Source organism: Triticum dicoccoides, chromosome 3B, assembly GCF_002162155.2.
Source record: "Triticum dicoccoides isolate Atlit2015 ecotype Zavitan chromosome 3B, WEW_v2.0, whole genome shotgun sequence".
In the NCBI taxonomy this organism is placed as follows: domain Eukaryota; kingdom Viridiplantae; phylum Streptophyta; class Magnoliopsida; order Poales; family Poaceae; genus Triticum; species Triticum dicoccoides.
This window is the reverse complement of record NC_041385.1, coordinates 4,298,566-4,310,608: the sequence shown is the minus strand read 5'-3', so window position 1 is coordinate 4,310,608 and position 12,043 is coordinate 4,298,566. Positions and strand designations below refer to the sequence as shown.

Sequence of the window (12,043 nt, the reverse complement as noted above, 5' to 3'; positions counted from 1 at the left end):
CGCGTCTACAGCCACCGCGTCTGCAACCGCCGATGGGAGAGTGATTCCCGACGATGGAGCGGTGGCCAACTGCATCGGCCGCCGCCACTTGCACAAGTGGGAGGCCTACCTCCTCCACAAGGCGAACTACCCGGTGCCGCCTGGCATGCGCGTGCCGGCCTTGTGGAGGCGCAGCGCCGGAGGCGTCCCCGTCCCCCCGCCGCCGACGACGACAGCTGCCCAGCCGAGATCGCGCGCGTCTGGGCTTCCCTGCCGGAGGAGGTGTGGGGCCTTCCGAAGTACGCCGACGACAACCACGTTTTGTGGTCGGCGTACTTCCAGCGCCGCCACGAGGAGCAGCTCACCTCCTCTAACAACGCGCCAACGAAGGGCCGTCACAACACCAACGGTTGCCGCCTGTGTTGGGGCGTCCCCGAGCGTATGCTCCACTCCGTCCTCGAGCTCCTCGAGGGCGGCAACGAGCCGCTACTCGAGTACCCGGCGGCCCCGGTCCCCGCCGGAGCGGCAGCTCTTGGCTGTCGAGGCGCATGGCGGGCGGCTCCTCTTCCTCCCCCCTCCTCATCCTCCCTCTCCTCCGGGTCGCCGGCGCTCGCCAACGTCAAGGTTGAGCCCATGGAGATGCCGCTCGGGCGGCGCACTCGCGGCGGCGCCCTCGTCATTAACGAGGGCGACCGTGGCCCCTCTCCTCCCTCCTCCCGCCTCGTGAAGCCGAAAAACAAACCGGGGCTCATCGCCATGAAGAAGGAGCACAAGGACATGGACGCCAACGACGAGACAGCCCTCAAATGGGCGCGGGACGACTAAGTTCGGCTGGAGATGGGGCGCAAGCGCCGCGCCCTCAAGGAGATCGCCGCTCGGCGCCGCGGCCGCGACAAGGGCGGCATCATCGTCCTCGAGGACAGCGACGATGAGGCACCGCCGCCAACCAACCCTGTCCACCAAGGCGACCCAAGGCAGGGGTGTAGCGAGGACGGCGGCGGCGTGAAGGACGACGACGGCGGCGGCGACTACGGCGCCTTCTGCGTGTAGGCTGAAGGCGGCTGCGTCGGGCGGCGGCGTAGTAGTAGTCATTGTTTTTATTTTGTTTTTAAATTATGCTTTCAATATGTACAAAAATCAATGGGACACCTAAATTTTCTCCAATTATGTGTTGTGTTTGGCCGAATTTTGGCCAAGTATGATTTTTAAAAAACGGGTCTGGGCCGAACTTGGGGTGGCGGCTGGAAAACCTACCGCCCCACGCCGATTTTATCGCCAGTTCGCCCATAGGCGGCGTTGTTTCAAGCCCCTCGGTGGCCGAACGGCTGAAGATGCTCTAACCAAGTCAGAACTCACTGATGGATAGGTTAAAACTCTAGACTGTAACAAAACAAAGACAAAGACACTAACCGGACCCAACAAGCAATGAAAGCACCAGACCGACTTGTCATAATCACGGCCATATCACCAACAAACCACACACACAAACCATTATGGACGTGTTTGGTTGCCTGTATTAGGCCCAGCCAGACCCGCGCGGAAAAGATTGAGCCTGTTTGGTTGGTTGCATTTACTGTTGGGTCTGCACAGTACGAAACTTAAAGTACACTTGGGCCTGGATCGCTGAAAACACTCAGATCGGCAGTTTCTAGCGAATCGGGCTGAGGCGAGCACACATGATGGGCCACTTGCACGAGGAAAGATGGGAGGGAGACGAGTTGCACCTTGTGCGTGCTTATCTTCTCCTACCTAGAGTAACCTTCTCTCTAATTCTGTTCTTCCTAGCCCCTTCCGATCTACACAAGGTGCTTTGATTCGAGGTAAGCTCTACACGAAAAAGATGCACCTCGATGGGTTTCATTCAGGCGATCGGTTTGTAGTTTCGTCAGCCGTAAGTTCTTAATTTCGTCTTCTAGCTTGAAACTATTCTGGCCAAATTTTATCAGATTCGTCGCACATGATCGATCGTTTGAAATTTCCTTTGACCAGCAGTCTAATTTCGCAGTTCCGCACAACATTCGTGTTGTAAATTTTTGGTTTCGACGATCGTAGCTTCATCTTTCTTTGAACAGCAGCCTACTTCACTGCCGCCGCCATATCAAGCTCCTCTGTCCTCTGCTCAGAGCCCTCCTATTCGTCCTTCTCGACGCCGACGCCCTTCCCCTTGATCTCCTTGCCCACGTCCTACTACACTAGAATCGTTTTCGGTGTCACTCATCTCGGCCTACTCTCTGTCGTCCTCCTACTGTTCCTACTACACCAGAGTCGTTTCCGGTGTCACTCATCTCGGCCTACTCTCTGTCGTCCTCCTACTGCGTTGACGCTGCAATGGCATGCACACTGCTTTCTTGTGTCCTCTGCCTCCGCGCACATTGCAGTTCGCCGCGCCGCCAACGGGGTCGATCATCTTGGTCTCCTCCCTTTTGCCCTACTACACTTGAGTCGTTTTCGGTGTCCATCCTCTCGGTCTCCTCTCTCGTCCACTGCACTGACGATACCATGGCGCGAGCACTGCATTCTCCTCCTCTGTCGACTGTCTTTGCACGAGCACCGCAACTAGTTCGCCGACAGTGTCACTCATCCACGACTCCATGCTCGTCATGTCGGACATAGCGCCAGGCCACTATCCATGTCCGGCGCACACTACATTTCTTCTCCCCCTCCCTCTGCTAGCTCTTAACCCTGTGTGCTAAGTGCAAGTGCTAGCTCTTAATCATACCTCGTGCGTGCAAGGCCAATGCAGGCAACCAAACAAAGTGCACTTACGTATTACCTAATGCAGGGACCCTAGATGCAGGCAACCAAACAACTTGCAGATGACGCATTTGGGTCTGTTTTTGCTCAACCAGGCTGGTTGAGATGTGTATGCAATACAGCTACTGTTCACTACTGCAACCAAACACGTCCGCGCTATACTATCTCACAGCACCAGGTGTCCTCCTCAGTCCAACTAGGAGGGGGCAGAAAGGAAACCAGCAAGAGAAGCAAGCGGCACACAAGACGAAGAAGGAACCAAGACCGAATTAAAAACTTGTCACCAGCTCTTCTTCTCAATCCAACCAAGTCGGAACACAAAGGATCAAGGAACCAAAAACTAAACTAAAATTTCCGTCCCATAATTCCTGTCATGCTTTTACTTCTTAATCGTGCTTCTAGTTGGTTCAAGTTCAGTTTGAACTAACTAAAACCACGACAAGAATTATCAAAAGGATGTAGCACAAAACAGGTGATAAAATGCAAACTAGACTGAACAAAATACAGACAGACAATGAAAGCACTGGACCAGCATGTATGTATGTTAACAAACACACAGCACAGGTGTCCTTTTCAGTCCAACCACGAGGGGGCAGAAAGGAGACCTACAAGAGAAGAAGGCAGCACACAAGAAGAAACCGACACCGAATTAAAAACTTTTTGTCACCAGCTCTAGATTCTGTTTACAACCTTCGTCTTCTCACAGTTCCGGTACAAAACAGGCGGTAAAATACAGCTAGAATGTATGTATTGTAAAACAAAACCAGACAAGACACAAACGAGCCATGAGATAAAAGCCCAACACTGCTTACCAGGAGGGTCTACACAGCAGCAATCAAGATACACAAGTCAAGTCTACACAGCAGCAGCAGCAGCAGCAGCAGCCACCCCTGCTGGGCGGGGTGGGGTAGGGTAGGGTAGGACCAAGGGACAGGCCAAGTCGCGCTTATTTGCAGAACGGGAGCAAGAGGGATGAGCTCTAGGTAGCAAGTAAAGGGCTACAACACCGGTGTATTATGGTGGCTGGCCGGCCGGGGCAGTATCATCATCAGCCTCTTCCATGGGAACCGCCTCCCCCACGCTGAGGGTACGAGTCTTCCTGCCCGCCACCCCTCCCATAGCCTCCTCTGCCACTGCCGCCGCCACCATAGTAGTTATCCTGCCCACCACCACCACCACCACCCCTTCCCATGTTTCCATAGCCTCCTCTCCCACCACCATAGTAGTTCTCCTGGCCGCCGCCCCTTCCCATGTTTCCATAGTCTCCTCTCCCGCCGCCGCCGTAGTACGACCCACGGGAACGCCCGCCACCCCCACGGTAACCACCACGTCCACCGCCACGGTAGGGCTGGCGATGCCTTGGGAAATCGCCAAAAGTCTGCAACAAAGACAATCATCAGAGATGGATACAAATCGCATCAGAAAAGAAAGAATGTGGCTTGATGTATGTATGTACCTCTGTGTCCATTTTCCTCAGTTCTGAAAACCTTGGCCTTCCGTTTTGCCCACCTCGTCCAAATGTTCCCCCAGAAAGGGAATCGAAAAAATCATCCTTGACGTAGACAGGCTGCATAAAGAATGAAACAAAAGGTTGATTTTATTTTTTTTGCCCGAATATTTTGAATGCCCAACAGGCACAAGAAATTATCAAACCTTGACATCTAGCTCTGGATTGTCTGTTTCCTCGTACTCCAGGTCTTCATCAAATACATCATCCCCTTGCTCACCATCTTTGTCTCTAGACTGGGATTTCCTACCAAGATGGCCCCATACTTCATCTTTGTTAAACTTCTCATTCATGGCCATAAAATCAAACTCTTCAGTAAATTTTGTTGACGCTTGCGACAACTGCACGGCAAGAAAAGAGAAAGCATGAGTGCCTCAGTACGATCAAGCCAAACATTCTTTAATAAGAAGCATTTTGAGTGTCTCATACAAGAACATGTAAACATGATACAGGAGGTCGACCTCTTCACAATAAATAACTGGAATAATGTCTACATGATTTAGGCCTCAATATAGTGAAGGGCTTCAAGTTTCATATATTCGAGTTAAAAAAGCTCCTCTTCTCCAGGGAAAACCCCACCGTCGCATACAGAAATTAGATGAGCGAGGCCACCCACCAAACGATCAAGACCGACTACTGATCAATCTCATGCAGGAGATAACACTTGCAAACGAGAACTAAACAGACTACACTGCGAAGACACAACGCACCCCCTCTTATATGTACATTATATCATACATGTCACTTTTTTCCCTGTGTGCACAAATTCGGAACATGTGAATCCCTAAATTTATACTCCCTCCGTAAAGAAATATAAGAGTAGTGATCTAAATATATTTCTTTACGGAGGGAGTACTAACAAAATGAATTGATGCTAAAAGGTAACATATGTGCAGTATACTGATAAACAAATTTTATTGAGATATAGAAGTGTGTACATGCATCACAACTGATACAAGTATTCTCTCAAATGTGAGAATGTAAAATAGTAATGTACCAATAATCTACTTTTGGCATAGATAAAATGAAGACGCCCAAGATAATTTGGATAGCAAGCCTGCTTAAAAAAATACAAGCAAAACAACTGAAAGAAGAAATCCACAACAAAGAAAAATTGCAGGCACCAGCAGTAGTACAGATGATAACATGCAGGATCAATATAGCATTCAATATAGACAACGCGAACAAAAAAAACAAGATATACTGTGAGTGCATGTGGCATACCGCACTGCCTCTACCCCTTCCACGGCCCCTATAGTTGTGGTGGCCCTGTGAACCAGCTCCATTGTGCTGAAAATAAAGTGAGGGACAACATAATAAGGACAGGCCTAATCATGAGCACAGAAAGATAGACAAGATGCTATGAGATTTCAGAAAGTTGTTATGAGGACATATGCCTACTAGGTTTAACGATGTTCATTTCAAAAGCAAGTTTGGCGTAAGAAAAGGTGTAAAGCAAAAGCGAGGATCCCTTATTTTGCATTAAGAAACAAGATGATTAGATGTGTATATGGCAAGTTGACGGCATCTATCAATCAGAGAACTGAGAAATATTTTAACTTGAGCTGATAAACAGAGTTATGAGGCGGTTAATTAGACAACAAACTGGTCAAGTAAGCAGTAACCAGCCAAATTCAAAACCTAATTTCACATTTGATCATTTTAATAGTATGGTAGTAAACTAGTTGCGAAGAATCCAGTATGATCCTCTAACAAGTGTTAAGATCCTGGCTTTAAAAGCTTCAAACGGGTAGTGATGTTCTGGGTTGGACAAAAACATCTACAAAATACTATCTAACCATAATTGCTGCTTAAACATGTCCAGCCACATGAAGCCAGGAAAAATGATGGGTCTCCAGAAAAGGATAGTCAAGAAAAGGAAAAGAGCAAGGGGGGTGAAAACCAAATTCCTTTGGCAAAATCAAGCAGGTTTCTCATGATAAGCCCATCTGGCCGCTAATTATATAGTATAACTCTGAAGAAATAAAATCATGTATCTAAATGTATGCAAATACAAATATAGAAATGGCGGCATACCCTTTGTGGTGACTGTTTTGGCAATGGCAGTATAGGCTCATTATTTTCAGGCAGCGCACGTGCCGGAGGATCAGGTAGCAGTGGTTCTGCAGCCCTTGTTTTAGGGTCAGCAGGCTTAGCAGTGTTGTTGCTCATCTGTAAAGGTGTTTGCATGGACTGAGATGATGAAAGCATGGATGGAGCATTCTGCAATAGCTGGCCAGATGATGCTAACAAAGGTGCTGGGATCTCCAATCCAGCAAGACTAGACGAGGCAATAGTCGAAGAAATTGCCTGGGATGCTGTTTGGTGCGACAGTGTTGAGCCTGGATTTACAGCAGGAGTCTTACTACTAACAAGAGAATTTAAGCTCTGTGGTGCTGTTGCACTAGTTTCAGTCATGGAAATTGGCTGACTGGCTACAGGAAGGGAGGCACCGTGAGATGGCACCGGAGGAGTAAACAAAGGCACCATGTTCGGCAGCAGAGGCTTTGATGTTTCTGGGCCTAATAAGCTAGCAGAAGGTGCCGTTGTAGCAGGTGTGGCACTTGATGAAGGACCTTGAGCAGTAGCAGATGGTTGCAACAAGGGGGGCCCAGATGGTAAAGATGCATTCAGTCCTGGATATTGGAAAGACTGTGGAGCTGATAATCCGGGCGTGGGCTGAAGCATAGTAGGTTGCTGCAGATGAGATGGAAGGCCACCTGGATAGTATCCCTGCCAGTACATTGGGGGGACAGAAAGAGCAGAAGCATTTCCAGCGGGGGGTTGACCAGAAGAACCCCACGGATTATTCCCTGGCTGATATAGAGGAATGTTGCTTGGAAAACTTGGTCTCTGAAACCCATATTGGGCTGGCTGGGAGCTGAGGTGTGGTAAAGCTGCACCAGCAGCAGACTGCAAACTTGAGGCCGTCGATGCGGGCTGAGGATAATGTGACTGCAGAAAAAAATTGCATCAGCAGAGTGGCTCTTAAGGTACAAGTTGCATGTATTTGCATAATAGCAGTACCTGGATTATGGCAGGATCATTGTGCAGGGGAGCTGGCTGTGGTTGTGGTGGCGGCGGTGACGACTTAACTTGCAAATCCTGCAGAAGCAAAGTGAATTGTCCGCCCCCATGAGATATTACAGTAACACAACACTTGAATAGATAGCTAGTAGCAGATACCAGAAATGGCATGTTAGAAATAACAGCTTCACAGGTGTGTACTGAGAACATGCCGTGGCTACTAAATTAACTCATTACCGAGATGAAACCTTGTCACTATCTAACTAAATTAATACATTACAAAGAATGAAACCTTCTAACTATATAATTGAATTAATACATTACCAAGATGGAACCTTCTCAAAATCTAGCCATCATAGTATCATCTCATTTTCTGATTGGCTTAAACCTCTAATATTTCTTAGTTGAGCCATATGCAATCCTACCATATCCAAAATTGGAAACATAACAAGGTTTTACAAACGCTGTGTTGGGACTTGGGAGTTTTGCAATTTAAACAAAAAGGCACGCCCAATAATGTGAACTATACAACATAAGCAATCATGGATTTGACTTCGTGTGTAACGACGAGATGACGTCACGCATGGCTGCTCGACACCGTTGAGCAGACAGACAAGCTAAAAGTAACATCCTACCAAGCTGCATACAGACCCAGTAAGTGAGTGGAAGCAGTGTAGCAGCAACGCAACAGAACGATTCAGTGCACGCATTTAGTACAGAAATGGAAACGACATAATAAGATTACGCAAGGGTCTGCTCCCACGGTGCCGCGTGTACCTTGATATCGCTTCCGCGAAAGAGTATGTACTCATAGACCTTGTCGCTAGCGGGGATCTGTATCCCGTCCTTCTTCCGCCCTTCGGTTCCAAACGACCGCACTGCAAAAACGACAATTGGAACAGATGTTAATCCAGCGCATACGACACGTGGGCACGTCGCAGAGCGAAAGGCGACAAGCCAGCTTCTAACCAGCGCAGGCATGCCAGTTGAGAATTACAGCATGCCCATGTTCAGAATTACAGCTAACCAGGCACCGACAATTGAAACGGATGAGAAACCGGCGCATACAACACGTGGACTGACGCAGAGCGGAAGGCAACAAGCGAGCTGCTAACCAGCGCAGACGTGCCAGTTGAGAATTACAGCATGCCCATGTTCAGAATTACAGCTAACCAGGCACCGACAATTGAAACGGATGAGAAACCGGCGCATACAACACATGGACTGACGCAGAGCGGAAGGCAACAAGCGAGCTGCTAACCAGCGCAGACGTGCCAGTTGAGAATTACAGCATACCATGTTGAGAATTACAGCTAACCAGCCGCCGACAATCGAAACGGACGTGAAACCGGCGCGTACAACACGTGGAACGACGCAGCGCGAAAGGCGGAGCGAACCGTTAACCGGCTGTTCAAAATTATAGCATACGGTATATATATACTGCCATATATGAAGATGCGGCGGTTCGCGCGGCGGATCCTAGTGGTAAAAGGCAAGAAATCAAAGGATTTAAGCACTAGACTCATACTCGACACACAATTCACTCCACTATGTAACCGCCCGAACTGCTAGTTCCAGGCCTACGTGCGAGTCGCCTGCCTCGCCTGGCCGCGGCGGGGGGCACCGAATCTAGGGCGCCTGACCTAGAACCTGCCTCATCGGGCGCGGCGGGCGGAGCAAATCTAGGTCTAGGACGAGCGCATCTGGCGATTGGGAGCGGCGTGGCGGCGCGTGCGGGCGAAGGGAGGGGAGGAGGAGGGGTTCTCACCGTTGCGCAGGCCGATGCTGGACTCCTCGGTGTTGATGTTGTAGAGGACGCCCTCGTACCTGATCTCGCTCTTGGAGGTGAGGCTGATGAGGCTCCCGAGGTACGTCTCCGGGGACGCCGCCCCGGCCGACGCCGCCTGCCGCGCGGGCGCCGCGGCGGAGGAGGACGAGGACGAGGAGGGCGGCTGCGGCGGGGGCGCTTCGGCCGCCATGGACGGATGGCCGCCGCGGCGGGGGTCGTCGCTAGGGTTAGGGGGCACGAGCAGGGGGGGAGGGGAAAGGAGGGTGAGAGAGACAGAGTGAAACCCTAAGCGGGCGGTCCGTTTTGGATCCCGGTGGGTGGGTGGGTGGGTGTGGGATGGAAGGCGTTTCCGTTCATGGGTTATGGGCTCGGCTTCTCCTCCTCCTTCTCGGGCTCCGGGCCCAGATTGGGGAATTTCTCGATCCAATCAATCCATTGTGTGGATGGATTTGAAGGGTAGGAATTTGTGGTGAGATTTCAGTTTCAGGCCTCTTTTGTACTAGTATATGAATTTTATAAATAAAGGGTGGAAATTTGGCATTTGGTGGTGGTGTATGGTTCTGCTTACCCAGAATTTAAGTCGGGTTTCATCGCAGAGCTTCACGACATTCTAGATGCTGCTGCCTGCCCCATGTTAGTCTGTGCAGATTCCAATTTGATCAGGAAGGAATGATGCTGATAAGAATAGTGGAAGAGTTAACCAACATACTGCCTTCATGTTTAATGACTGGTTTAACAGATGGGGGGCTGATGGAAACTTCTATTTTCAATAGTGGGTTTACTTGGTCCAGCAACCAAGGTAGGCATGTGTTTTTTGTTGTCCTTGATAGGGCGCTCACTTCTGTGGACTGGGACTCTCACTTCCCTCTGTGTTCCCTTTCTACTCTTCCCAGAGTCGGAAGTGATGACACACCCCTGGTTTTGGATACTGGGACTAGGAAGACTTCCTGACTTCCTGCCCCAGGATGTTTTGGTTTGAGAAGTGATGGTTTTCTCAGCCTAGATTTCATTAGATGGTTAGAGAGGCATGGAACTCTGTTGTTTCTTCTATTGATAATTGGTTAGCCAAAACTAGGATTCTTAGGGAAAAAATTCAAGGGTTGGAGTATTAATGTAGAGGCTGCTATTAAAAAAAGAAAAAAAATCCCTCCTTATGGAGCTTGATATCTTAGATATGTTATCTAAATCTCAACAATTGTCTGTTGCCGACCTTGGTAGGATGAAAATATTAAAAGGGAACTTGATGATATTTGGAAAGAAAAAAAGAAATTGCCCTCTGGCAGAGATCTAGAGATAGCAAGATTTTAGAAGGTGGTCGTAATAATGCATATTTTTATGCCCTTGCTAACCACAGACACAGGAAAACCACCTCTTTGAGCTGGTTGGCCCTGAAGGGATAGTGACATCTATAGGAGATATGTTAGATGTTGCCACCTCTTTTTTCAAAGAACTTTTTGCCTTTGAACCCAAACCTGACATCCATATGGATGTTGGTTTTTGGTCTAAAGGAGAAATGGTCAGTGATGCTGAGAGAGAGAGATTTTAGAGAGATCTTTTCTGGGGATGAAATCAAACAAGCAGTAATGAGCTCTTATGCTAATGGGGCCCCTGGGCCTGATGGCCTATCCTTTATTTTTTATCAAACCTTTTGGGACCTAATCAAGGATGACTTTATGTGGATGGTTAGAGATATTGAAAATGGAGTCCTGGACATCTATAGACTTAATTTTGCCATTATTACTCTTATTCCTAGAGTTCCTCACGTCAGAGACATGAAGAACTTTAGACATATCAGTCTGAGTAACTGTGTTGTCAAAAAAATTCCAAAGCTATTACCACTAGGGTTTCTCCTCTATGTGACAAACCCATATCTTTCAATCAAACTGCTTTTATCAAAGGGAGGTTTATCTTGGAGAGTGTAGTAATGGCCCATGAAGTTATTCATGAGCTTCATAGGTTTGGGTCTAGTGGTTTGATCCTTAAACTTGATTATGAGAAAGCCTATGATACAGTAAGTTGGGATTTTCTGAAACAAATGCTTCTTTCTAGAGGCTTTGAAGAAATGGGCAGGATGGATTTTTAGTACTTTGCATCAGGGGACTTTTCAGATTAGCACTAATAATAATAATGGGCCCCACTTTGTTTGGGGGGGGAGGTTTGAAACATGTTTAATCTGGCTGCAGATGTATTTTCTAAAATGCTTTCTAAAGTTGTCAACCATGGTCTGATTGGTGGGCTCCTACCTCCTGCCATTCCTGCAGGGTTTGTGAGCCTATAGCATGCTGATGATACCATCCTGTTCAATAAAGACTCCTTGGAATATGCTAAAAATCCAAAATGGATCCCGACTTGTTTTGAGAAACTTTCTGGTTTAAAAATCAACTTTCGTAAAAGTGATTGGCACACTATCCATGTTTCAGATGTCATGTCCAATGAATTTGCATAGGTTTTCTATTGCCAATTTAGAGAATTTCCTTTTAAATATCTAGGGGCCGACTACACTTTGAAATGCTTAGAAGAGAAAATCTCCAGCCAATAATTGGTAGAATTATTAAGAATATTGTTGGCTGGCTGGGCAAAAACCTCTCGGAGCGAACAATTTATGATTGTGATGTGGCAACCCAGTAGCGCCAAGATCCGTGCGATTGATCCAACGGTGGTGAGGGCGTTCTGTTTAGGATGCCAAGTACATGATGTCATGTACTTATCATTTGGGTCAAAATTACTCAAGGAGCTGCAAGAAATTCAGAGTAGAGGACATGGCCAAGCTCCTCTGGAATGTCAGCTAACGTGCCTGACTCTGGAACGTCAGCAAGCATGTGAGTTAGTTTGTCAGTAAAATATGACATTGTATTGAATCCCAAATCACTAGGTTCGCCTACGGTGAGGATATGACATTCACACATAGGGCTTTCCCCTCCCCTCTGGAGGGTCGAAACCCTAGTCGCCGCCGCGACACCACCACCTCCAGATCTCCTCTGGCCGCT

General features: G+C 48.2%; 1 protein-coding gene across 1 annotated transcript; it reads right to left on the bottom strand.

Moving 5' to 3' along the window:
- Positions 1-3,363: 3,363 nt before the first annotated feature.
- On the bottom strand, positions 3,364-9,293 carry LOC119274262 (protein decapping 5-like). The gene is made up of 8 exons (XM_037554931.1): positions 9,036-9,293; positions 8,045-8,145; positions 7,268-7,345; positions 6,278-7,195; positions 5,465-5,530; positions 4,387-4,581; positions 4,190-4,300; positions 3,364-4,111 (listed from the first exon to the last, which is right to left on the bottom strand). The coding sequence occupies exons 1-8, from the start codon at positions 9,244-9,246 to the stop codon at positions 3,782-3,784; spliced, it is 2,010 nt and encodes a 669-aa protein (XP_037410828.1). The 5' UTR covers positions 9,247-9,293; the 3' UTR covers positions 3,364-3,781.
- Between the last annotated feature and the right edge of the window lie 2,750 nt (positions 9,294-12,043).

Coding starts and splice junctions, on each gene's coding strand:
- LOC119274262 (XM_037554931.1), bottom strand. CDS start 9,246: ATGGCGGCCGAAGCGCCCCCGCCGCAGCCGCCCTCCTCGTCCTCGTCC. Junction 7,346..8,044: donor TTCGCGGAAGCGATATCAAG/GTACACGCGGCA, acceptor TTGCTTCTGCAG/GATTTGCAAGTTAAGTCGTC. Junction 7,196..7,267: donor ATGATCCTGCCATAATCCAG/GTACTGCTATTA, acceptor TTTTTTCTGCAG/TCACATTATCCTCAGCCCGC.